The following is a 22,825-nucleotide window of genomic DNA, read 5'->3' as shown; positions in this document are numbered from 1 at the left end:
ATAGTGGAGCTCAACATATATTGCTAGATGAGAGTTAAGTGAATTTTGCCCCATTTTACAACTTTGCCACATTTGTTAAGTGAATCTGGCTCCCACATTGACTGCGTATCAGAAGGCTGAAAAAGATGACCACATAACCATAACTGAGCCAATGGCCAAACATCTGAATTTTGATGATGTGACCATAGGGATGCTGCAATGGTTATAAGTAGGAACATTGGTCATGTCACTTTTTTGGTGCCCTTAAAACTTTGAATGGTCACTAAACAAACTGTTGTAAGTTGAGGAGCACCTGTATGTACTAACTAAATGCATTTTGTAATTCTGGTTCTTCCACTTTGATTTTTGGCTCACTGCCAGGGGAAGATAACGGGTGACTACAAGATGGGTGGCAGATAAATTACATACATACACAGATGGCAACTGCCATGCTCTTCTAGGAATTGGAGGTTCACACATTTGAAAAGCACCCAGGGTGGTGAGGAATGACCTAGGTCAGGACTCTCCAAACTCGTTAAATTTAAGACTTGTGGGCTTAACTCCCAGAATTCCCCAGCCAGCACAGCTGGCTGAGGAATTCTGGCAATTGAAGTCCACAAGTCTTAAAAGTTGTCCGACCTAGAAGAAAAGCTAGGTCAAAGCATATTATCCCAGCCAAAGGCACTCTTAAATTTCCTCATTTCCCTGTTTTAAAGCTTAAAAGAGTCTTATGAACTGTGGAATCCCGTTTCAATTTCTGTAACCTTCACGGATCTAGAAGGTCCGGCAGGGCTTCCACTTCCACGCTGCCAAAATTCAAGCTGCCGTTAGACGGCAGCATTTGATCGCCCGAATTTTTGCAGACCGAGTCTCCAAACTCCAGAATAGTCCCAAAATGCCCGCCTCGAAACCGATTTCGGGGGCAGCCGAGTTAAACTGAGGCCTCGTTTTGCCATCGAGCCTCGCGAATCGAATACAAAACTGGCGCCGATGGGGAAACAAGACGTGTGTGTGCTCCAGGTCTCCACAAACAGGCGCCTGCCTCGGGATCCTTTAGGGATGCGTGTGGATCGAGAGAAACGATCGCTTCTAGAATCCGGGCACCGGCTCGGTGAATCACCCGGGTCTCTTAAAAACGGGATAAATCCCCAATCCCTTTTGAGGGCAGCCCAACCCCTCTCCGTTCCCCCGATAAGGCGAAAGTCAAGTCTCGCGAAGGTTGAGAAGCGCCTGCCCAGTTGGCGTCCGCAGACGATTTCGCTTGGGGAGCTGTGGAGTTTCGCGCGTCGTGGTTCGTGGGAAAGGGGGTAGCGGGGATCTGTTCTGCCCGACCCGGCTCTCCTGAGGCCCGTCTCCTTTCGTTCCCCTTCTGGGCCATGGGGGTAAGAGGAAGGTCGCCCGGGCGTGCCTTGTGGCTGGCGGGGGATTGTCTGCCCAGCGCCTCTAACCGGTTCGGGTGACATTCTTCCTTGCAGAAAATCGGGTTGCAGTTCAAAGCGACTTTAGAAAACATTACAAACCTCCGGCCGGTGGGGGAGGATTTTCGATGGTATCTGAAGGTAGGTCTTCGAGAAACGCGCTGACACACCCGCAAAATGCAACACCCAGCCATGATTAAATGTCTGTGGAGATTCTCAGCCATCCAGGTCATGGTTTCGCTTCCATTCCCCACCATCCAGTCAGAGCTCAAGAAGCTTCTTGGATGAGGAAGCGAAACGTCTTCAAAGAAAAACCAGAAAGTCCAGTTGCCCCTTGAAAAAGCACCTTTGGGACACTCATGATTAAGTAAATGTCAGGTTTATCCCAGTGGCATGGGTTACAGGTGACTACCTTTAAAAAAGCAAATGCATAACAATATTGTTTTTATACCCAGCTCTAGCCATCCTTGGGCCCAATGCGCAACATCTACATATTATTGTTTGGGTACAATACAGTGGCTTTGAATCAATGTACCTAGGCTGGTAGTAACTCTTAAATTATTGTATTGTTGCAAATTGTGTTTTGGGTTCACCACAACTAATATAGTTTGTGGAAATTTCTTCAGCAGCCCTATCACACTATTATATTGTCTGCTGATTTCTAGTTAGCAGCTTTAATGGGACCTTCTGGTCCTGACAAGCATTATCTTCTGCAAAAAGAAGGGTTGACTCTGGTCTGGTGAGGTGGGCAGAGTACCTCAGATAGTGACTAAAGCCAGACACAAATATGGCTTTAAAAGTGACATCCACAACCATGAATCAATTTGGTAATAGTTGTAGCTCCCAAAATAGTGCCTCCCAAGTATGTCTGAATATACCAATAAATGTACCAGCTGCAGCTTCTGAAAGTTTTTTAAATGCATTCCTACATAAAAGGACACCACAGAAATTTAAATGGAAGGTTGTTAAAATATGAGTGTCTGAGAAGGGCCTTGCAAGCCAGGAATGGATGCCCTTGGTACAGAAGACATAATTGTGCAAAAGCCCTCCAAGCCACACTTGCTTATTGAGCAGGACCTATGACTCTAGGACAGGGGTGGGCAAACTTTTTCGGCTCGGGGGCCGCATTGACTTTTAAAATTTGACAGATGGGCCGGGTCAGCACAAGATTTTTTGGGAATCGCCCCCTTCCCCCTTCTCCTCCTTCCCCTCCCTCGGAGGCCCCCTGAGTCAGGAGTTGCTACCGCCGGCGCGGCTCATGCGCGCTCCAGTCCCGTTTGCCTCGGGAAGGGAAAGGCAAAAAGGAAGAGCTGCGGCGGTGCTTTGCAATGGGAGCAGCGGCACCGAGGCTCAGGCTCAGCGGCTCCTGGTTTTGCCTTTTCCTTCCCAAGGCAGCAGCGGACTGGAGCCGCACGGGCTCTGCGCCGGCGTGCAACTCTCACAGCCCCAGCCAGACACCTGAGCGGAGCCCGGGCGGAACTGCCTGTTGCTGCTGCCGGAGCACCGCCCGGGTCGCCTCCTCAAGCAGCTCGCCCGCCCGCTGGGCTTCCCCTCTGCCCAGCGCGGCTCGGGGCCAGGCACGAGCGCCAGCGAGTTAAAAGGAAGCCGAAAGTTGCTGGGAAGTTGCTCGGGTGCTGGGAGCAGGCTTTTAAAGTGCCGCCGAGCAAAGTTTAAGCCTGGAAGCCCCGAAATCCGAGCAACTTCCCAGCAACTTTCAGCTTCGTTTTAACTCGCGGGCGCTCGCCCGAGCCGCACAGCAGCCCGATCCAAGCAGCCTGCCCCGCTCCGCTGGGCGAACCCTTCCCGCTCGGCGGGAAGACGCTCCAACCTGCAAACTTTGTCTTTGCAAAGCCCTGGAAGCCCGGAAAACCGAGCAACTTCCCAGCAACTTTCGGCCGTTTTAACTCGCGGGCACTCGCGCCGCCCCTGAGCCGCACGGCGGAGGGAAGCCCGGAGCGCCGCTGGGTCGCCTCCTCCAAGCAGCCCGCCTGCCGCCGGGCTTCCCCTCCTTGCCCGGCGACTCGGGGCCAGCGCAGCGCCCCAGGCATGATATTCTTCCGATTAAAATCGAATTCCGATTTTTTGGAATTGCCCCTCCTTTCCACCCACCCCTTCTTCTCCTCCTTCCCCTCCCCTCAGAGGCCCCGAGTCAGGAGTTGCTGGCGCGGCTCATGCGCTCCAGTCCCAGCGTTGCCTCCAGGAAGGGAAGGCAAAAAGGAAGAGCAGCGGCGGCGCTTTGCAACGGCAGCAGCGGCTCCTGGTTTTGCCTTTCCTTCCCGAGCAGCGCGGGACTGGAGCCGGCGATGAACACCGGCGGTAACAACTCCTGACAGCCCCAGCCGGATACCTGAGCGGAGCCCGCGCGGTGCGGCGGAGGCCGCTGAGCGGCAGGAAAAGGGAGCTGGGCCAGCCACAGACCAGCTTCCGTGCAACACGGCGCGCCCTGGCCCCGGCGAGGAAAGCAGCGGGCACTCCCGGGCGCACGGCAGGGGGTCTCTTTGGCCCGGCCCGATTTTTTTCAGAGCGGCATATCATGCCTGGCGCCCGCGAGTTAAAGCGAAGCCGAAAGTTGCTGAGGAAGTTGCTCGGGTGCTGGGAGTAGGCTTTTAAAGTTCCGCCCGAGCAGGGCCGCCGAGCCGGGAAAGCGGGGCACCAAGGCAGGGCAAGGCTCCACCAGCAGCGGCCTAGCTTTAGGTGGCTCCAAGCAGCCCGCCCGCCCGCTGGGTGGAACCCTTCCCCTCCTCGGCGGGAAGACGCTCCAGCCTGCAAGCTTTGCCTTTGCAAAGTTTAAGCCTGGAAGCCCCGGAAAAAAGGGGGATCGGCGGGGACTCACCTTCGAGAGGTCGCACTCGAAGGTGATTTGAACTCCCAGCCGAGGCCTTTGCAAATTCTTTTCTTTCCTACCCTAGATCGCTCCGCACTGTTTTGCAGCTTTGGGGGCCACGCGGCACAGGGCAATACGCCACACCCAGCGATTTTTTTTTCAGGGCGGGCCGGATTGGACAGACCAATGGCAGTGATTTTTTTTCAGGGTCACATTGGTCACATTGGACAGACCAACGGGCCGGATGTGGCCCCCGGGCCGTAGTTTGCCCACCCCTGCTCTAGGAAGACCCCCAAGTTGTAAGCCATCTCTGGATGGGGGAGAGCCATTCCATTCATAGGAAAAATGTCTTTCCCCTGGGATCATTTGGCCCACAAACCCCACTCCAGCCAGGTGTTTAAATGTTTAAATTGAAACATTTGATTATTGTGTTGTTGGATTCCATTCAATATAGTTTGCATTTGTTGTCCTTTTATTTTCCAGCTTAAATGTGGAAACTGTAATGAGGTTTCAGAAAAATGGCAATATCTACGATTAATGGTAAGTTTCAAAACAAATTACCGTATTTATCGGCGTATAACACCTTGCACAGGCGTATAACACGCATCTTCATTTTAAGAGGAAATTTCAGGAAAAAAATTAAATTTCTAAATAAAAACTTTGAAGCAAAATAAGGGTAGCTCAGAACTTTTTTTTTTATTAATATTATTACCACTTATAAGGTAAATCAGTGGTCCCCAACCTTTTTGTACCAGGGACCGGTTTCAAGCAGAAAATTTTTGCAAGGACCGGGGGGGAGGAAGAGAAGAGAAGGAGGCTTCGCTCTCGCTGCTCCACCATCCAAGGAAGAAACTGCTTCAAAGAAGCGGGGCTTTTCCTGTCGCCGCAGCTATTCCGAAGCGCCCGTTTCACCCCCTCCCTCCCACGCGCGCGCGCTTCAATCCACAGTGTCCCATTCTGCCTGCCTGCCTGCCTGCCTTAGTTTCTGGTTGTTTGGGAGCAGCTTCGGCTGAGAATAATAACTATTCGCCTCTTTTACTCAGCCGAAGCTGTTCCGATTCAACCATTAACGAAGGCAGGCAGGCAGGCAGAACTCGAGCACTGCGGGCGGGCGGGCGGACGGGGTGGGGGGGTGGGGAGAAACGGGCGCTTCAGGAAGCTGCGGCGACAGAAAGCCCCCGCTTTGAAGCAGTTTCTTCCTGTGCTGGTGGAGGAGCGAGAGAAGCGACTGAGAGAGCTGACCCAGAGAGAAGGACAGGCTTCGGTTGCTTCCTCCTCCCCTTCTTTCATTTGTGTCCTTGATCCCCGATCCCAGCAGCATTCACCGAAGGCTTCTTAACATTATATCGGCGTATAACACGCATACATCATTTGCCCCCTATTTTCAGGGGGGAAAAAGTGCGTGTTATCGCCAACAAATATCTGTTATGTAAGATATAGTTGGCACCAGGCAGGTCATGATGCAAATTATTTATGGCATACAATTCATATTATTTGGGCAGTGGCACCATGAGGTTTATGATGTCACTTGCTCCTATTCTTGTGGGTGTAACAGGAGCTATCATCCGAAACATTTCAAGGAAACTAGAATTTCTAGATTGTATCTAGGGTGTTGACTATATGAGTCTTCACTGTATGCAAGTATTCACTCTCATTTTTTTTAGGATTCTGTTCATTTTTCTAAGTAATGTGGATATTCTATTTATTTCCTGGGTAAATATATCTGTATGCAAAGATTCCTTATTCTGTATTATTTTAATACCAATGTTTCCATTGGCAATATATTTTTACAGTCAGATATATAGTTCAATCACTTAATTAGGATTGTGAATTTAATTAGCAATGTAAATTAAATTTTTCTTCAAACAAAATATTTAATAATGTCTCTGATTTTGCTGAAGCTGTTTAGCAAAATATCTCTGTTAGTGAACTACTGTATTCCATGGTAACTTTGCTAACTGTTTGCATAATATTCTTAATCTAAAAGAAAGACTTCCATTAGAATATTTGTATCTTGAGCAAAAATTTCTTGCAGCCTCCTCTCCACTGGAGCTCTTGAGATTGGTGACTGATGTTTTCTTTTGAAATTCTGTTTAGGACAGCCATCCTCTCAAAGGAGGCCGGGGAAGTGCCACAATGGTGCAGAAATGCAAGCTGTGCTCCCGAGAAAACTCCATAGGTAAGGGGATTTTTATACATCTATCCCCTAGATCAGTGATCCCCAACCTTTTTGATGCCGCGGCCCGGTACCGGCATCAGCTGGGCGCCGCGACCGGTACCGGCATCAGCTGGGCGCCGCCATCTTTTTGATGAAAAGTGCTTCCGGTGAGCTTTCTACCGGAAAAGCTCACCGGAAGCGATAAGCGCCGCCATCTTTTTGATGAAAACGTGCTTCCGGTGAGCTTTCTACCCGGAAAAGCTCACCGGAAGCACTTTTTCATGAAAAAGATGGCGGCGCCTAATAAGCCGGCGGACCGGTGGTTGGGGACCCCTGCCCTAGATCACAGATATCCAGCCTTGGCAACTTTAAGACCTATGGATTTCAACTCCCAGAATTCTCCAGCAAGGTGAATTCAACTTCAATTTCTGGGAATTAAAGTCCACAAGTCTTAAAGTTGCCACGATCGGACACCCCTGCCCTTGATGGAGAACTCAGGCTACGATATTGTATTAAACTAATAGGAAAGCATTCCTCCCACTCCCCTCTTCCCCTCTATAATTCCCTATACATCTTTTACAGAGTGGAGAAAGAAATAATCTTCTCTATAAAACAAGCTGTGCCAAACAAAAATAAAAAAATGCCTGCAGATCTCTATTGTGAAAAGATGGGTTAGCCTGAAAATTGGTTGCTGCTGGCAGTGGCAATGGGGGGGAAAAGACATTTTATGTAATGCATAGAATAGAACATGTATATGTTCTGCATTCCTCTTAGAATAAAACTGGCCCAAATATGTCACAACCTTTGGAGCCTGATTAGGAAAGCCTCAAGCTGTGACTTGCTGAGATGCACCTAGTCATGACACAGTGCTTAAACGTTTAAAACTAAATTTTAAAGGTGAAGTCTAGCACATGACTGACCCTGAATCCATTCAAAGCTGAATATTTTTAGAGCCTGTGAGTTATACCTTTCTTTGTTTCAATGATATGTGTTTCTTTTTTCTTTTCAGATATTTTAAGTCAGACAATTAAGCCTTATAATGTAAGTTTGTTTTATTTGTATTTTATGGAAAGGGTGAACTTTTAGCAGAAATTCCTAAAGGCAGCCATTTAAATAGGCACTCGTGATTATTTATCTGTCATTCATGCTTGAATGTTTCCCTACTTTAATCGGAAGTTTCTCTAGAGATTTACAAATGTTAGAGATTATATTGCTTGTAATATTACACTGTGTCTTTATGGAATATAACAATTTAGGAAACATGTTCAGTTTCTTCCCGCTTGTCTTTATTCCTTTGTTTAAAAAAAAAAAAAGCTAAATATTCTTTTGACTGAATCCTAGGCTGAAGACAGTGAGACCTTTAAGACAGTAGTGGAATTTGAGTGCCGTGGCCTTGAACCCGTGGATTTTCAACCACAGGCAAGTTCTCAAGCGTCTCCTTTTTGAAAGGCTTGCCTATTAAATCCAAATAATTTGTTCTTCAGCACACAGTTTCTTTTGGCGCTAGTTCACACAACCACAGGATAAAGAGTTAACAGCTGGTAAGTTTGCACCTAAACATTAATGTGAAGTTTGTTCTATGCAAACTTAAGCATACATAATTAGAATCGCATGATAGGGAAAACATTGTTAAGTACCTTAACTTTGGAATTCTTGATTATGGCTTTATTGCTCATCTGTAGCAGTGAAGCTGCTGAACTTGTTTGGATGAAGGGTTGGTGTTAAATCAGTCAGGAATTCTGATCCAGTACAGGTGTTGTAGCTGCATAGATGCAAATAAAGGACGGTATTTTAGCTCAGATCTAATGTGTCTCTAACAGGTGCTTTTACATTATTTGTAGGCAGGGTTTGCCGCAAATGGTGCTGAGTCTGGCACATCTTTCGATGAAATCAACTTACTGGAAAAGGTAAGAGCCTTCACATTTGTGGTTCAAATAACCTTGTGGTCTATAGGGTACAAATCTTAAAACAGGCTAATATAAGATTAGTGCTGCTGGACCACCGAAGGTCCACCTTAGATCAACATTCTCATAGTGGCCAAAGGAAGAGATATTCCTTTCTCTTATTTCTGTTTCCTGTTATTGGTATTTGAAGGTAGCGCCAATCTGTAGGAAACTGAATCTAAGGATTCATAGTTATTCCTCACAAAATATCCTGGTCCAGTTTTACAGCTATCCAAGTTATGCTGATGAATTGCAGCTTTTAAACGAGAAATTAAGAAAGACCGGGCAAGCAGGACAATTCTTAAATGGCCAAGGATGTAATATATATTTTATATTAGACCCTTCTAGACTGATGCCTTTCCATTATGTTAGAACAGGATCTTCATGCTGAAATCATAGTTTAAAAATTAAATTATCCATACCAGAAATGTGGCAGGGAAGATGTTGCTGAAATACAGGCTCACCTCCAAGCAGCTGCCTACAGTTTAACTGGAAACAATAATATTGTATTTCCATTAAAGTTTGTTTAGAGCTAAGATGGCATGTTTCACTCTACAGGACTGGAATGACTATGATGAAAAAATAAAGGAATCCGTTGGCATCTATGAAGTTACCCATAAGTTTGTCAAATGTTAACTCCTATGGCAAAACAGTAATTTTCCATAAAGCAAAGTCATTTAAATTGTATCCACAAAAGTCAAAATAAAACCATTACTTTTGATATTTTTTGCCCAAATTCATGCTGTTACTTTTTTATTGTCTGAAAAAATATGTGCGATTAACACAAATACCCAAATAACAGTCCTTATCTTGGAACAAGCCAGTCTACAAATAGACATCCATTTAATTTACTGAGAGTATTCCGAGTATCTTAGAAATAAAACAATGTGTGGGACGCTTCTAAGTTAAATATACTTTATTGCATATTTAATGATGAATTGTTAAGGGTGGGGCTGACTCTTAAATGTACTATAAATGAAGAGAGGTAAAGGTAAAAGAGTCCCTGAGGATTTCCCTCCACTAGTCATTGCTGACTAGAGGAGGTGGTACTCGTCTGTTTCAAGGCCATTGAGCCAGTGCTATCCAAAGGTTATCCAATTGTTGCTAGCATGACGCCACAGAGTGCTGTTACCTTCCCATCAAAGTAGTACCCATTTATAGTAGTACCAAGCTTCTTGGATGAGAAGCGAAACATCTTCAAAGAAAAACCAGGAAATCCAGTTGCCTCTTGAAAAAGCACCTTTGGATAACCAAGACCTGGATGACTGAGAATCTCCATAGACATACACAAAATGTGTCACATTTATTCAACAGGAAATTTTCAGAATACATTTCAGCTGGAAGCTCAACCAGACTGGTATTTCAGGTAGACCTTAACAACCATTCATTTAATGACCGTTTGAAGTTACAACAGCACTGAAAAAAAGTGACTTGTGACTGGTCCTCACACTTACGGCCATCACAGGATCCCCATCACAGTCATGTAGTCAAAATTTGGATGTTGGCACCTGGCATGTATTTATGAGGGTTGCAGCATCTTAAGATCATGTGATTACCATTTGCAACCTTCCTAGCCGGCTTCAATTAATGACTACATGATTCACTTAACAACTGCAGTAATTGCTCAACCGTAGCAGAAAAACAGTGTGCGTCATTTAACAACTTTCTTGCTTAACAATGGAAATCCTGGCCCCCATGTGGTTGTAAGTCAAGGATTACCTGCATTATCTTCCTTTTAAGCTTTCAGAGCAAATACAGATGTTAAATGTTATTCCTTTGTGTGTGCCATTTAACCCCATGTATTTGGGGAAAAAATTATTTTTCTACACAGTGGGCATCCTGTGTCATATTTTCAGTTACAATGAACAGCAGGGTGGACCTGGTAATACCTGGTGATTAGTGTCTCAGCTTTCTTTTCTAATTGCGCAATTCTATCTTTATCTGCAGTTAACTTTGGTTTACTAGGCACAGAAAATGGGCATTTTTACAAGATTTTTGCCCGTGAGTATTATTTTTCTCCATTTACTTCCATTTTGGGGGGGAGGGAGAGATTAGATGGAGAAAAATCCTTCATTTTACATTCAGGATTTTTTTTCTTCTTGGATAAAGTTTCTGTGTGCCTTATTGAACGTTCTTGTAGTTGTTTCTTGTAAGGATTCCAAAAGATTCACTTGAGTGTCACAAGGCAGAGCTCTGGAAGGCTGTGAATATTTCTGCTCCAATGAGCATGCTAGTCAAGGTTTCTTTCCTTTTACAAAAAAGAAATCTATAATATTGGGTTGTCTTTTAACACAAGGTATCACAAAAGGGGTGTTGCTATCTAAATGTAACCCAAACATTATTCCTATATTTGATAGTTAGTTCATATATATTTAAAAATTAATCAAATACATACATTAGCAAAGACTGAATGAATATTCAGCAATGTTTCAGTCTTAAACTTCAAGAGCTTCTGTTGGCTGATAATAAAGACAATTGGAATAAAGACAATTGGAAGTTCATTTACACTCTGAATTGGAGCTACTCTTAATTATATTTGGAGAACAGGCATTAAAATCAGTGTAACAACTTAGTCATGGAAAATGTAAAAATCCAGTGGACCGGCTCTTTAACCCTATTTACATTCTTTTTTTTTTCTCCAGATCTTAATCTGTTATTTTTAAAAGGATAAAAAGGTCATAGTCCAGCTAAAACTCTGAGCCAAAGGAAGTTTGTTATGTCACACATTTAAGAAAACCAGTGCTGTTCTATCTTAATTACTAATTTGTTTCCCTTCTAAAATATCAAAAATATCATCCAGTGACTTGTGCACACACTGCAGGAATTCTGGTGCATTCCTAGATGGATAAGCAGAAATGTTGCACCCGATCCAGTTATCTTGTATAGCATAAGCTATGCCAAATCCATCAGGCACCACCGGCCCAAATCCACCCAGCAACACGGCGGAGCTGCTCAGAGTACTTGTGGAGAGAATGTTGTGGTTAATTAGAGCATAAGCTTGGTCCTTGTAAAGATCTGGAAAAGAAATTCCTTGGGATTCTGCTTCACACCGCAGTGCATAAAGGTGACGATCAAATCCCTGACCTGTCAAGAAAAATACAACAGTGAAAAAGTCATTACTTGTGTCTGAATCATATTTTATGCCACTTGTTTCACAAAATGGAAACTATTGTAAAAAAACAACAACAGGTTATGCAATCTTATTTAAATAAGCATTAAAATACTTTATTTAAATAGTTCCATCACTACATAAGAGCCGTGATGGCGCAGTGCAGTATTGCAGGCTACTTCTGCTGACTGCCAGCAGTTCAGCAATTCGATTCTGACCTGCTCAAGGTTGACTCATCCTTCTGAAGTCAGTAAAATGAGGACCCAGATTGTTGGGGGCAATTTGATGACTATAAATTGCTTAGAGAGGTCTGTAAAATACTATGAAGCTGTATATAAGTCTAAGTGCTATTGCTATTGGTAATTAATCACAGTTGCAATGTGACTTCTCTTAATAACCAAGTTGTCAGTTCCAATTATGGTCATTAGAATTACCAATTAAGCCCTAGGTGTTGTGCGCCAGATAACACATAAGCAGTTCTATACTGAAACAGTAGTCGCTTCAGGATAGTCTTCAAAGGCAGCTGTATGTTAGACTGCACCTGGAGCAGTCCAAATAGGTAGTGAGGTGGTCATGCTGCCAGTTTGCATAACCTTTACTTCTCAAAATACTATACTGAAGTATTTTGTAATCTTGGTATATAACTCTATTGTCATGAGCCTCCTATGGAATCAGGCAGCATCTATATTGAATGAATGAATCAATGAATGAATCAATGAACTCAACACGTCTAAATGACATTTTGAAATTGGACTAAACTGCTAAAAAAAAATATATTGCTCCGCACACACTTGTGAACACCAGTTATCCATTGGAAACACCATGTTAAGAAAAGGACTGTCATCAATATAACCGAAAGCAAGAAGGAAGATCACTAACCCATAGCAGCTTCCTTTGTGAGTTGACCGTGATACGTGGAGCACTCTGTGATCATCTGGCGTAGCTCCACAGTGCTGTGCTTGGACAGTCTCTTGATTAGTGCCTCTGAGCACGCCTTTGTGTAAATCGAAGCAGGCCGGATCGTCTCGGTGCGACCATGTTTGAATGCTGCTGTACTACAAGATTCATAGGTGGCAACTGTCTGTCCATATTGCCTAAGAAAAGCCATCTGGAAGGCAAGCTGGACGACGGCATCGGGACTCAGCTTCTGGGTCTTTATGAATTCCTTGCCTCCTCTTTTAAACTGGAAGGACTTCAGCGTCAGTGTTTTCACAGTGGCATCAAAATTTTGCTTGGCTTTGGTAATTCCTTCTTTTAAGGCATCGTTCAGTTTGAAATTCAGCTTCTCTACAGCTCCATGCGAATCACAGGCAGCCGGCAGAGACTGAGGAGTAATGGCAGGTGTCTCAGTGCTGTGTTTAAAGACTTCGTTTTGGAACCTAAGCACAGCCACACCATCTCCCCAGGCATGCTCAAAGTGAATGGCTGCAGAGCCATCTTTCGCTAAAATAAGGTTAAATGATTTGTCGTACCACCTATTGGTGCCATCGCCATGGAGCATAGTATGAGACAAATGATCGAGATCTTTCATTGGGAAATCATCAAGGCACAGGCAGAATATGGCCGAATCCACTTTCCTTAAGGTCTCCCTGTTGCCATTGTCAAGGAGTTCCTGCCTCAGAGTCGCCCAGGTGTCCCGATTTTCAGTAGTTAGAAAAGCAAGAGGAAATGCTGGAACTGGCGCATTGTCTGAAAGGATGAATTTTAAATGGGCTTGAATCTCCGATGGTTTCACTATGCTGCCATTTTGGTCTATCACATCGAACACATAGAAGTGGCCATTTCTAAGCACCAGTAAATGCCTGGCATGCTCATCTGTAAGCAACTCATCTTTCTTGGCTTGAGGCAGCCGGGCGGAATTGAAAAGTCTGAAGTACTGTGACATATCTAGTGGGTAGGCATTCACCATATAGGCACCAAACCATGAGAGAGAAGGAGGTACAAATCTAATAAGCTTTTTGAACCCTGGAGTGTCGCTCTTGGATGGGTTCAAATGAAACACCTCTGGTTCTAAGATGCCTGCCCTGAGAGTCTTCAAGAAACGTAAAGCAGCAACAGTCAGGTTGGTGGCCTTCACAAGCTGATTGTTGTATTCAGGTTTGGGGTCGGGATTGAAAGCCATGAATGGATTGAAGTTGAGAATAATGGGTTCCCGTGCCCGAAGATACATGTCAAACCAGGGACCTGAAATTAAGAGGCAACCGTATAAGTTCAAAGTGTCATTAGCACCCTTTTTATGATCCTGTAATCCCTTAATTTGGGGTAGAGTCGGGGCTACTGGATGGAGCTGATTGTTTACTGTCCTTCATAATGCCAGGCAGAGTTTGCAACAGATATTTTTTTCCTGGGAGAGAAACATCTGCTCCAAGTTAGAACAGACAGAATTAGCTCTATGAAACAGAACCGAGCAAGTTTGTATGATTTTGATTTGAAAGAATTATGTTGGATTTTCCACTTATATTCCACTTGTAAGTAACCATCTACTCTCAATCAACATTACTAGGCTGATTTTATTAATTGTCCACAGAAACAACAGAGAGCTACTTCACTACTATCTTCCTAAATTTCATTTAAACAAATAACAAATCATTCAGCATTTTATTTCAAATAGAAGAAAAATAGGCCACATGGGGAGGGAAACAATGGTATAATTCTTTCTGTTTCTATATGACTTCAGTAGCATGCATATTTTGCTTCTGCATATTTTGTTCTTTCACTCAGAGGAAAGATTATAATTTGGCTAAGTTTTAATGCCTAATCATTCCTCAGCCTACTCAAGCAAAGAGCATGAGGTAGATAGCATTTTAAATTCACAATGATTTAATTCAGAGTCTTGATTATGTTCTGTGTAACGAGTCACTATTTTACTAATGGATTCAGCAAGAACTGAGAAATAGAATAGAGTCGAGTATGGTGAGTTTTATACCAATTACAGGTGTGTGGTATACAAAAACATTCTGTTATCCTAGGCTTGAGGGTTTGCTTAATGACCATAAAGGTAAAGGTTCCCCTTGCACATGTGTGCTAGTCATTTCCAGCTCTAGGGGGCGGTGCTCATCTCCATTACAAAGCTAAAGAGCCAGCGCTGTCTGAAGACGTCTCCATGGTCATGTGGCCGGCATGACTAAACGCCGAAGGTTCATGGAGCACGGTTACCTTCCCACCAAATTGGTCCCTATTTTTCTACTTGCATTTTTTATGTGCTTTCGAACTGCTAGATTGGCAGAAGCTGGGACAAGTAACGGGAGCTCACTCCATTACGCGGTGCTAGGGATTCGAACTGCCGAATTGCCAACCTTTCTGATCGACAAGCTCAGCCTCTTAGCCACCGAAACACTGCGTCCCCCTTTAATGACCATAGCGTTCTCTTAACAAACCACTGCACAAAAAGATTGTAAAATTGGATTGAGCACATGACCATTATGAGCCTCTTCATTCCTCTCGTAACTCAAGGAGTACCTGTATATTTTCAGATGCCAACATCATACATGTAAGAAGAGGAAAACATAGGAGGCAGAGAGGCTGAATAAATACAACTGTAATTGAGACCTGAATTTCCATTGTAAGTCACTGGAGTCATGAGTCAAGTTGGACCCAATTTTACGATAATTTTTATGGCAGTCATTAAATAGATCATGCAGTTGTTAAGCAAATCCAATGGGCATTTTTGGCCAGAAAGAAGCAAAAAAAAAATAATCACAAATCATGATCACATAATCATATGATCCCATGATCAGTTGTTAAGGAAATCCGGTTTTCCCACTTGACTTTGCTTATTAAAAGCTATCTGGGAAGGTCACAAATCCTGTTCATGACACTGCAGGACTCTGCAGTCGGTCATAAATGTGAGCCTGTTGCCAAGTGCTCAAGTCGCAATCACGTGACGAAGGGGTCGTGCAAGGTTTGTAAGTGCAAGTACAGGTCATTATTCACTTTTTCCAAGGCCGTCGTAACTTTGAGCCCTTGTTAAATAAACAGTCATAAGTCAAGAATTACCTGTAAATTAAGTTCACTAATCTAAATTCTATAAATGTTCTCTTCCTTGCTGTTCTTCTATTTTATTTTATTTTTGTCTTATTTTTGCTGTCTCCTTTCTTTATGTTCTGGTATTCTTCCATCTGCTGAAGTAAGTTTCCTTTTCTTTAACTCATCCTGACTGTTCTTTTTTCCCAAACCATAAAAGTTTAGCAGCCTGCAATAGATTAATATTTTGTTGGTAATGGTCATTAAGTCACTATGATCACTCTTTTTGCTACAGACAGTATATTTTATTTCTCAGAATAGCATATGGAATCGGCAGTACGTGAAAATTATACAATGGTTCATCAATTGTTTGAGCCAATTTCTCAATTTTCTTATCTCAAATAATTTCATTGTCCACAGAAACACACACACACACACACACACACACATACACACACACAAAGCCAAGGTTCTATTGTTTTATACAAGCATCTTTGCAGCAGCAGCCTGGATTCTCAACTCCCAAGCAGTTACAAATTGTTCCATTAGCCCCAAGCTAGGTCCAAATTCCCTCCACTTTTAAAAACACTGCTATAATCAATAAAATAACTGTTTTATCTGCAGTAAAAAAAAAAACCTTTCCTTCTCATTTCTTCCCTTCACTACTTGAAGGGTATTCAAGTAAATAAAAGGTAACTGTGTGGTAATTAGATCACCCTAGAGGTGCTAAGAGTTGAACCTGGCACATTCTATATGGAAAAGAGACGCTTGTTCTATCAATCCACTGTATTCTCTTCCATTCTCTAAATTCAGAACAAGAAATCTAATGTATCTTATAGGTCCTCTTGGAAATTATTTTGGGGGTCCAGGCTTGCGGCATAAGACGAATTCCAACCCAACCCTTGTGAGGACACACATTCAGCTTCAACTCAACAAATTTTATGCGTGGAACAGATGTTTCTGACAGCCCAAACTGAGACGAATGCTTTGAATGTTACGTCCAGACTATAAATATGATTGTTCTGTGTAGAAAAGGTTAGAGGAGGTAACAGTGAGGAACATCCAAGGACATCAGCAGTGGTGAGGGGAGAAAAGAAACGGAAGACTACAGTGAGCAAGATAGATTATGAAGTGCGTGAAAGGAGAGAAGAAGGGAGGGAGGGAGGGAAGGGGAAATGGGGCATGCCAGGAGAATATGGCATGCTGTGAGCTACTAAGGCAAGGAATGGAGAGAAGAGGTAATCTGTATAGTTTGGCCTATTCACTGCACTAAATTGCTCCAGGATCCCTCCAGATTTAGTTTTGTCTTGAAACCTGGAAGAACCAAAACCTTTTAGCTGTTGGTTTTGCTGAACTGGATGAACTGAAAGAGTTCAACAAAGGTTTTGGAACACACATATTTGTTCCTGGTTTGAAAAGAAGCATACTTTCCATTTCATGCACACTCCTAAAGGAAACATTAACCGTTTAAAGATGTAAACAAACATCAAAGCCAGTTCCGGACCTGTGGCTTCAGCCCAAGTTAATGAAAAGGAAGAGCCATTTTCTGCTACCTGTCAGGTTAGAACCGATTCTTAATTGAGCAGTTTGAGGAAAAGGCAGCAGGAATGTAAGCAATATTTCACAATAATTTTCCTACCTGAAATATAGCTTGTATGTTTGTTTTGTTTGTCCTTTGCAACCAAATGATTGTGCAATTCTCTACCAATGCCATTTTCAAAATTGCCAGCAAGTTGTTCGGTTTTCCTAAATTTAAAAAAGAAACAGAGAAAGAATTTTAGTGTATCTCTCTGATATATACAACTCTTTGGGTGAAAATATGAAGTATGCTGCTGAATAATAAGGCTCTGCTAACCTGATCTATTGTAGAGAATAAAGAAAATGACCTTGACTATGAAATGCAGCAACTATTGTCTAGGCAAAGGAGGCTAAAACATGTTTTAAATCCAGAACCACGAGATGACATTTTGAAAAGGCTCAGCCAGATGTGTCTCAATTCTAGTAAGAGGAAGAGGAATAGCACAATCAGATTTGCTAGAGTCTGTTACTAGGGCCAGTCTCAATCAATGTGGTTTTAGCCTTCTGGTGGAATTGGAATGTCTGGTCTGGCCTACTCAGTAAGTGTGACTGTGACCCCACTCCCTTCCTCCTGTATCCCTGTGAAATTCCTACCTAAGTATGGTAATTAAAAAGTGTCATCGCTTCTACATTGCAGGAGCCCTGGTGGCACAATGGTTAGAATGCAGCATTGCAGGCAAACTCTGTCCACAGCCTGGAATTTGATCAAGGTTGACTCAGCCTTCCATCCTTCCGGTCAATAAAATGAGAACCCAGTTTCTTGGGGGCAATATGCTGACATCGTAAAATGCCCGGAGAGTGCTCTAAAGTACTATCGGGTGATATAAAAGTATAAATGCTATTTCGATCTGCATTTGAGTTAACTGTTCTGAAAAGAGAAGCTTCCTTCAGCATTATCTAGGAGGCTTTCTTGAGACTGCCTAGATCAGGGGGGTCAAACTCAAGGCCTGCAGGCCAGATCTGACCAAAGGGGTGCTTCGAACTGGCGGAGAGGGCCGCCTGGGAAACAACGAAGGACCGACCCATGGGCAGCTCCGTTTTTGCTGGCAAAGGGCTGCAGGAGGCTGTCATGGCTGAAAAGAAAATCTTGATGAGTGATATCGAGCTGGCCACATCCACCATGGCCATGCCCCCAACCATGCCCCCAATGCCAGCCCTCGAGGTCAAACACAACTCTGATGCGGTCCTCCATGAAATCAAGTTTGATAACCGTGGCCTAGATAGTACAGTCAGCAAACAATAGTCACGAGAATGAGAGCTATAATGCAGCCCATCTGCAGGGCAACCAGGCTGAGAAAGGTACCTGGACAAGATATCAGAGAGGCGAAAGTTTGATCCTACCTGAATTGATCATCATCCAAAAGAGGTTTCTGAGCACTCAGGTATCTTCTAATTGTATCTTCAAGCTTTGGAATGGGCAAACTAATAACAAGAGGAATAAAATATTGAATCTGTGAGGTTAAAATATATGATCACAAACTGCCAAGAAAAACATTGATAGATTAAATGGTCAAGCAGTTTTTAAGTTAAACACAAGCCCCAAAGTAGCTCTGACATTTACTCTGACTTTATATCTATGCATAATTTGTTAATACAACTCTCAGGTAGATTAAGCCTTAGGTAAAATGTAAGTCAAGGCATTGTTGTATCAAGCATTCAGCTATTCTGAAATAAGCAAATTAATACAGAAAGTTAAAGAGAGATTCTATTAAGCAGAACCTGTAATAAAGAAATTCTTACATGGAAAAATGCCCTTCGGACTTAAAATAATTGTTTCAATATTTCTGCAGAAGTACAATGCATAAATAAACTCCAATCCCCCAAATAAACCAGTGAGCATTGAGCATGGTAACTAAACAAAAACAGTTGCATACTGTTGTGTATTAACAACTGGAGAATGGAAAATAGGAGGAGGGAAATGAATACTGTACACCTGGCTCAAATGCTTCCAGATCAACATTTAAGTTAATATTTAAGGCATATTGGATGATCTCTATCTCTTTTGCCACTGTAACCTATATGTAGGTTAGCAGGAGCAGTAAACAAAAACAAAAAGTTACAAAGTATGCATGGTTGAATTCACTGTTATTTAGACAACTAAATAGTACACTTTGACCTTAATAGAATAATCCTAAATCAGCTGATTTTTAAAGGTTTCCCTTTCAAGTCATCGTTCACTCTTGGTGACTGCTTGGACTAGTCCCTGAAATTTTCTTGGCAACATTTTTGTAGTGGTTTTGCCATTGCCTTCTTCCTAGAGCTGAGAAAGAGTGACTGTCTCAAGGTCACCCAACTGCCGCCACCCCTAAGGCAGGACTAGAAACTCAGAGCTCCTGGTTTCTAGCTTGGTGCGTTAATCTCTACAAACTGGCTCTCAATTTAGAAATGAACAATGCATAAAGTCAACCAAATAGGTACAAAGGCATTAAGTAACAATTACATAGATACATAGAGTCAGTTCTTGAAAACCTAGGGACTAGTCTGGGCTGTTGCCAGGAGTCAAAAACTGGCTTGAAAGCACAACAAATTTTAAAAAAATGTATACATATTTAACTCTGAATAGCAATGATGAGAATCATGTCCTGCTTTTAGCACTACCCTTTCACCCACATACCATATTTTATTCTGGTCTTTCATTACCAACTGTAATGAAGCTCTTGCGTTTTCCCTTTCTCATTTTGAGCTCTTTTTTGTGCTGTAATTTAGGATATAGTAACTCTCAATTCACCATCCTAAAATATTCTTGTGAGCAATCCAACTGCTGAACATTCTCTTAATCTGGAATGGAATTAAACGAGAGATCCATACTACCTCTTGGCATCTCTAGAGTTTGTTGTGCAAAAATGAAATTAATTCCTCTCCTCTCATGAGTTTACAGAATATCCTAGCATCAGCACAATCCAGCTATTTAGACAAATTAAATCTTTGTTCTGAGGTCACACGTTATTTAGACTGTATTTACAAAACTTTAATATTGCTGCCTCAGATTAATAACTTCAAAAAATAATTTGAATGAGTTATAAGTATGAGTAAACAAGAATGGATGGATGGATGGATTTATTTATTTATGTCCAAACTTATCCATAATGAGGATAAACAGCTAACGCACAAATACTTAGAACATGTCCACTGCCCCTGATGAACTGGCATCCTTTGCAGCTTTGAATCCCTGGCAACTTATCAGACTTCTGGGTTCAAAAATGATATACATGTAGTTTTATATTTATACTTGAGTTCAGAAAACATAAGCATGACTAATTTCCATGTAAATGGTGTTCTGCAAAGAGGTATTCCTTATGGATTTCTGCAGAGCACCATCTTGTTCAAAGGCTTTTACTGTATAGTATACATGAATGCAGCACTTTAGTAGGGAGTATAATGGTGACTCAGCAAGGACTGGGATCCTATTGGCTGCTATCAACTGTTTACATGGAAGGAGGGTGAAGGCAACTACACCATCCCGCACAGCAATTTACCTATTAGGGGAGACATTTTTCTTTCTACACTGCCTTGCTCAGCTGATAAGCAGATCACCTTTATTCAACAATCTGCAGCCATGAATCAAGCTCTACAGTGGATCAAAGTAGGGACTCTCCTATGTTATTGGGAACTCCCCAACACTACCTGATCCATTAGGTGGGGTGACAGAAGCTGTTCCCTAAAGTGGAGGGCAATCTTCATCAGTCATCCAACATATCAGACCATAGGATGAGCCACTAGGTGGGCAGGGGCTTCCTGATAAGGCAAAAACAAAAAGCCCCACTTATCCTATAGATCAAGTTCAGATGATGGCTAAATCCATTTGTCCAAACTTCTCTCCAAGTTCACCTTAAGAAGGCAATTGGCCAATGCTCCTTGATTCCTGAAGGAAGAAATCCATCAAATCACTGCACTTTTCCAGCAGACTCTTATGAACCACAAGCCTGCTTCCCCACAGAGACCAGTTATGGAATGGAACCAATGATGTGTTCTTTGAAGACCGAAAGGGGTGCTGCTTCCAAGAGATAACTGGACTTTCGGGGCAGGGGTGGGTGGGTGGATTTCCCCTTTCCTTTGAAAACGTTTCTCATCCAAGAAGCTTGGATGGGGAATAGAAAGAGTGGACGAGAAGCCAAACATTTTCAAAGGAAAGACAAAAGTCAGGGAAAGTCCAGTTTACCTTTTGTAAAAAAAAAAAAAAAAAGAGCACCTTTGGGACATGGTGATGGCTGCTCTTTGAGGAGTTTGTATCAATGAATTTCTAAGGACATCTTAATTCAAGGGTCTTCAAACTTAAGCAAGTTTAAGACTGGTGGACTTCAACTCCCAGAATTCCTGAACTAACATGACTGGAGGAGGAATTCTGGGAGTTGAAGTCTTAAAGCTGTCAAGTTTGAAGACCCCTGTCTTAATTGGATATAGGGAGCTTTCGCGTGCGACTCAAGCCTATACAAGCTTCTGTTCTGAGTGAGAGAAGCACAACTGACTTGTGCCATAACTTCCTCTTTTGAAAGAGGGGAGGGAACTGGACGCGAGGATCAAAGGCCACTTCAGATGGGCGATCGAAGGACAGCAACAAGCAAAGCTGGGGGAGGGGAGGGGATCGAAGCCGACGGGCCACAGGAGGATAGTCCCGGGGGACCAGAGACCAAGCACTCCTGCTGTTTCACCCCAGTCTCCAAGGAGAGGCGCTTCCTTACCGGGGCAGGCTCTTCTGATAATGCATAGTGGGGACGATGCTACGGTGCAAGTACTGGGAGAGCGCATCGTCTTCTTGGCTGTAGCTCCTTCGGGGCCCGAGGAGAAGAGGCGGGAGCCAAGCCCTCCGGAAGCGGGAGAAGGAACAAAAGAGCAGCGCCCCGGTCACCATGGCGGTCTGGATACCTTCACTTCCCGGTGGCGGAAAAGGAGAGCCAGCCAGCCATCCGCCGGTGCCCGCCCCTCCTGGGAGGAGTTACTTCAAATCAGAAGACCGTGGGACGGCTCCGGCGGCAGATCGCGCACTCTGGACTGCTTTAGTGCAGGGGTCTCCAACCTTGGCAACTTGAAGCCGGGAGGCTTCAAGTTGCCAAGGTTGGAGACCCCTGCACTAAAGCAGTCCAGAGTGCGCGATCTGCCGCCGGAGCCGTGCCACGTCTTCAGCTCCCAGAATTCTGAGAGTTGGTCCTCCAGGCTTCAAGTTGCCAAGGTTGGAGACCCCTCTTTAGTGGCCGAGTGGCTGGTTTTCAGTCAGAGAGAGGGAGGGAGAGGGAGGGAGGGAGTGGGTGGGTGGGAGCTCGGCGCTTTTTTATGGCTAACTCCTCGTAGTTAGTGAAAGTTGGCACGGCAGTCTGGATCCCGAGAATAGACGAGACGAGAGTAGAATAGAATTCTTTATTGGCCAAGTGTGACTGGACACACAAGGAATTTGTCTTCGGTGTATATGCTCTCAGTGTACATAAAGCAAGGAAAATACGTTCATCAAGAATCATAAGATATAACACTTAGTGGTAGTCATAGGTTACTAATAAGCAATCAAATCGTACTAGGAAACAGATAAAAACAATACAAACTCAAATGTTAACCGCTCCAAACTTGATTGCAGAAAGTACGACTTCAGCAACAGAGTGGTCAATGCCTGGGAATGCACTACCTGACTCTGTGGCTTTTTCTCCAAACCCCAAAAACTTTAACCTTAGACTGTCTACTATTGACCTCACCCCATTCCTAAGAGGTCTGTAAGGGGCGTGCATAAGTGCACCATCGTGCCTACCGTCCCTGTCCTATTGTCCCCATTTATTCGTACCTATTTCCTGTGTTCTTACTCATATTTATCCTTATACCTATTATTGTGTAAGCCATTGACAAATCAAATCAAATAAAAAATAAAAAATA

The 22,825-nt window shown here is 43.4% G+C and overlaps 2 protein-coding genes across 6 annotated transcripts; one reads left to right on the top strand and one right to left on the bottom strand.

Annotated features, from left to right (window-relative positions):
* The first annotated feature begins 940 nt into the window (after nucleotides 1-940).
* On the top strand, nucleotides 941-9,058 carry CZIB (CXXC motif containing zinc binding protein). Of its 4 annotated transcripts, none has more exons than XM_087960291.1 (8): nucleotides 941-1,361; nucleotides 1,455-1,538; nucleotides 4,705-4,761; nucleotides 6,319-6,400; nucleotides 7,389-7,420; nucleotides 7,721-7,802; nucleotides 8,225-8,286; nucleotides 8,881-9,058. In XM_087960291.1, exons 1-8 carry the CDS (start codon nucleotides 1,356-1,358, stop codon nucleotides 8,956-8,958), a joined length of 483 nt encoding a protein of 160 aa, XP_087816417.1. In that variant the 5' UTR covers nucleotides 941-1,355; the 3' UTR covers nucleotides 8,959-9,058. The 4 variants fall into 4 exon arrangements, 3 of the variants coding, with proteins under 3 accessions (XP_087816417.1, XP_087816416.1, XP_087816418.1); XR_015748585.1 differs by having other exon boundaries at nucleotides 955-999; nucleotides 7,721-7,920; nucleotides 8,221-8,286; XM_087960290.1 differs by having other exon boundaries at nucleotides 955-999.
* CPT2 (carnitine palmitoyltransferase 2) lies at nucleotides 9,046-21,897 on the bottom strand. Of its 2 annotated transcripts, XM_087960289.1 has the most exons (6): nucleotides 21,652-21,897; nucleotides 18,314-18,394; nucleotides 17,034-17,140; nucleotides 15,428-15,623; nucleotides 12,311-13,615; nucleotides 9,046-11,406 (listed from the first exon to the last, which is right to left on the bottom strand). In XM_087960289.1, exons 5-6 carry the CDS (start codon nucleotides 13,599-13,601, stop codon nucleotides 11,075-11,077), a joined length of 1,623 nt encoding a protein of 540 aa, XP_087816415.1. In that variant the 5' UTR covers nucleotides 13,602-13,615; nucleotides 15,428-15,623; nucleotides 17,034-17,140; nucleotides 18,314-18,394; nucleotides 21,652-21,897; the 3' UTR covers nucleotides 9,046-11,074. The 2 variants fall into 2 exon arrangements, with proteins under 2 accessions (XP_087816415.1, XP_026521674.2); XM_026665889.2 differs by lacking the exon at nucleotides 15,428-15,623 and having other exon boundaries at nucleotides 21,652-21,892.
* Nucleotides 21,898-22,825: the final 928 nt, after the last annotated feature.

Source organism: Notechis scutatus, chromosome 3 (genome assembly GCF_049901735.1).
Source record: "Notechis scutatus isolate UNSWTSFEM ecotype Mainland chromosome 3, rNotScu1.2, whole genome shotgun sequence".
Lineage (NCBI taxonomy): Eukaryota > Metazoa > Chordata > Lepidosauria > Squamata > Elapidae > Notechis > Notechis scutatus.
This window is presented reverse-complemented; position numbering and strand designations above follow the sequence as displayed.

Excerpts from the sequence above, each read along its gene's own strand:
- CZIB (XM_087960290.1), top strand. The coding sequence starts at position 970 with ATGGGGAAACAAGACGTGTGTGTGCTCCAG. Across the intron at positions 6,401-7,388 it reads CTCCCGAGAAAACTCCATAG|ATATTTTAAGTCAGACAATT; the intron begins GTAAGGGGATTT and ends TTTTCTTTTCAG. Across the intron at positions 8,287-8,880 it reads AAATCAACTTACTGGAAAAG|GACTGGAATGACTATGATGA; the intron begins GTAAGAGCCTTC and ends TTCACTCTACAG.
- CPT2 (XM_026665889.2), bottom strand. The coding sequence starts at position 21,821 with ATGGTGACCGGGGCGCTGCTCTTTTGTTCCTTCTCCCGCTTCCGGAGG. Across the intron at positions 18,395-21,651 it reads TATCAGAAGAGCCTGCCCCG|TTTGCCCATTCCAAAGCTTG; the intron begins GTAAGGAAGCGC and ends TCTTGTTATTAG. Across the intron at positions 11,407-12,310 it reads CACAAAGGAAGCTGCTATGG|GTCAGGGATTTGATCGTCAC; the intron begins GTTAGTGATCTT and ends TTTTCTTGACAG.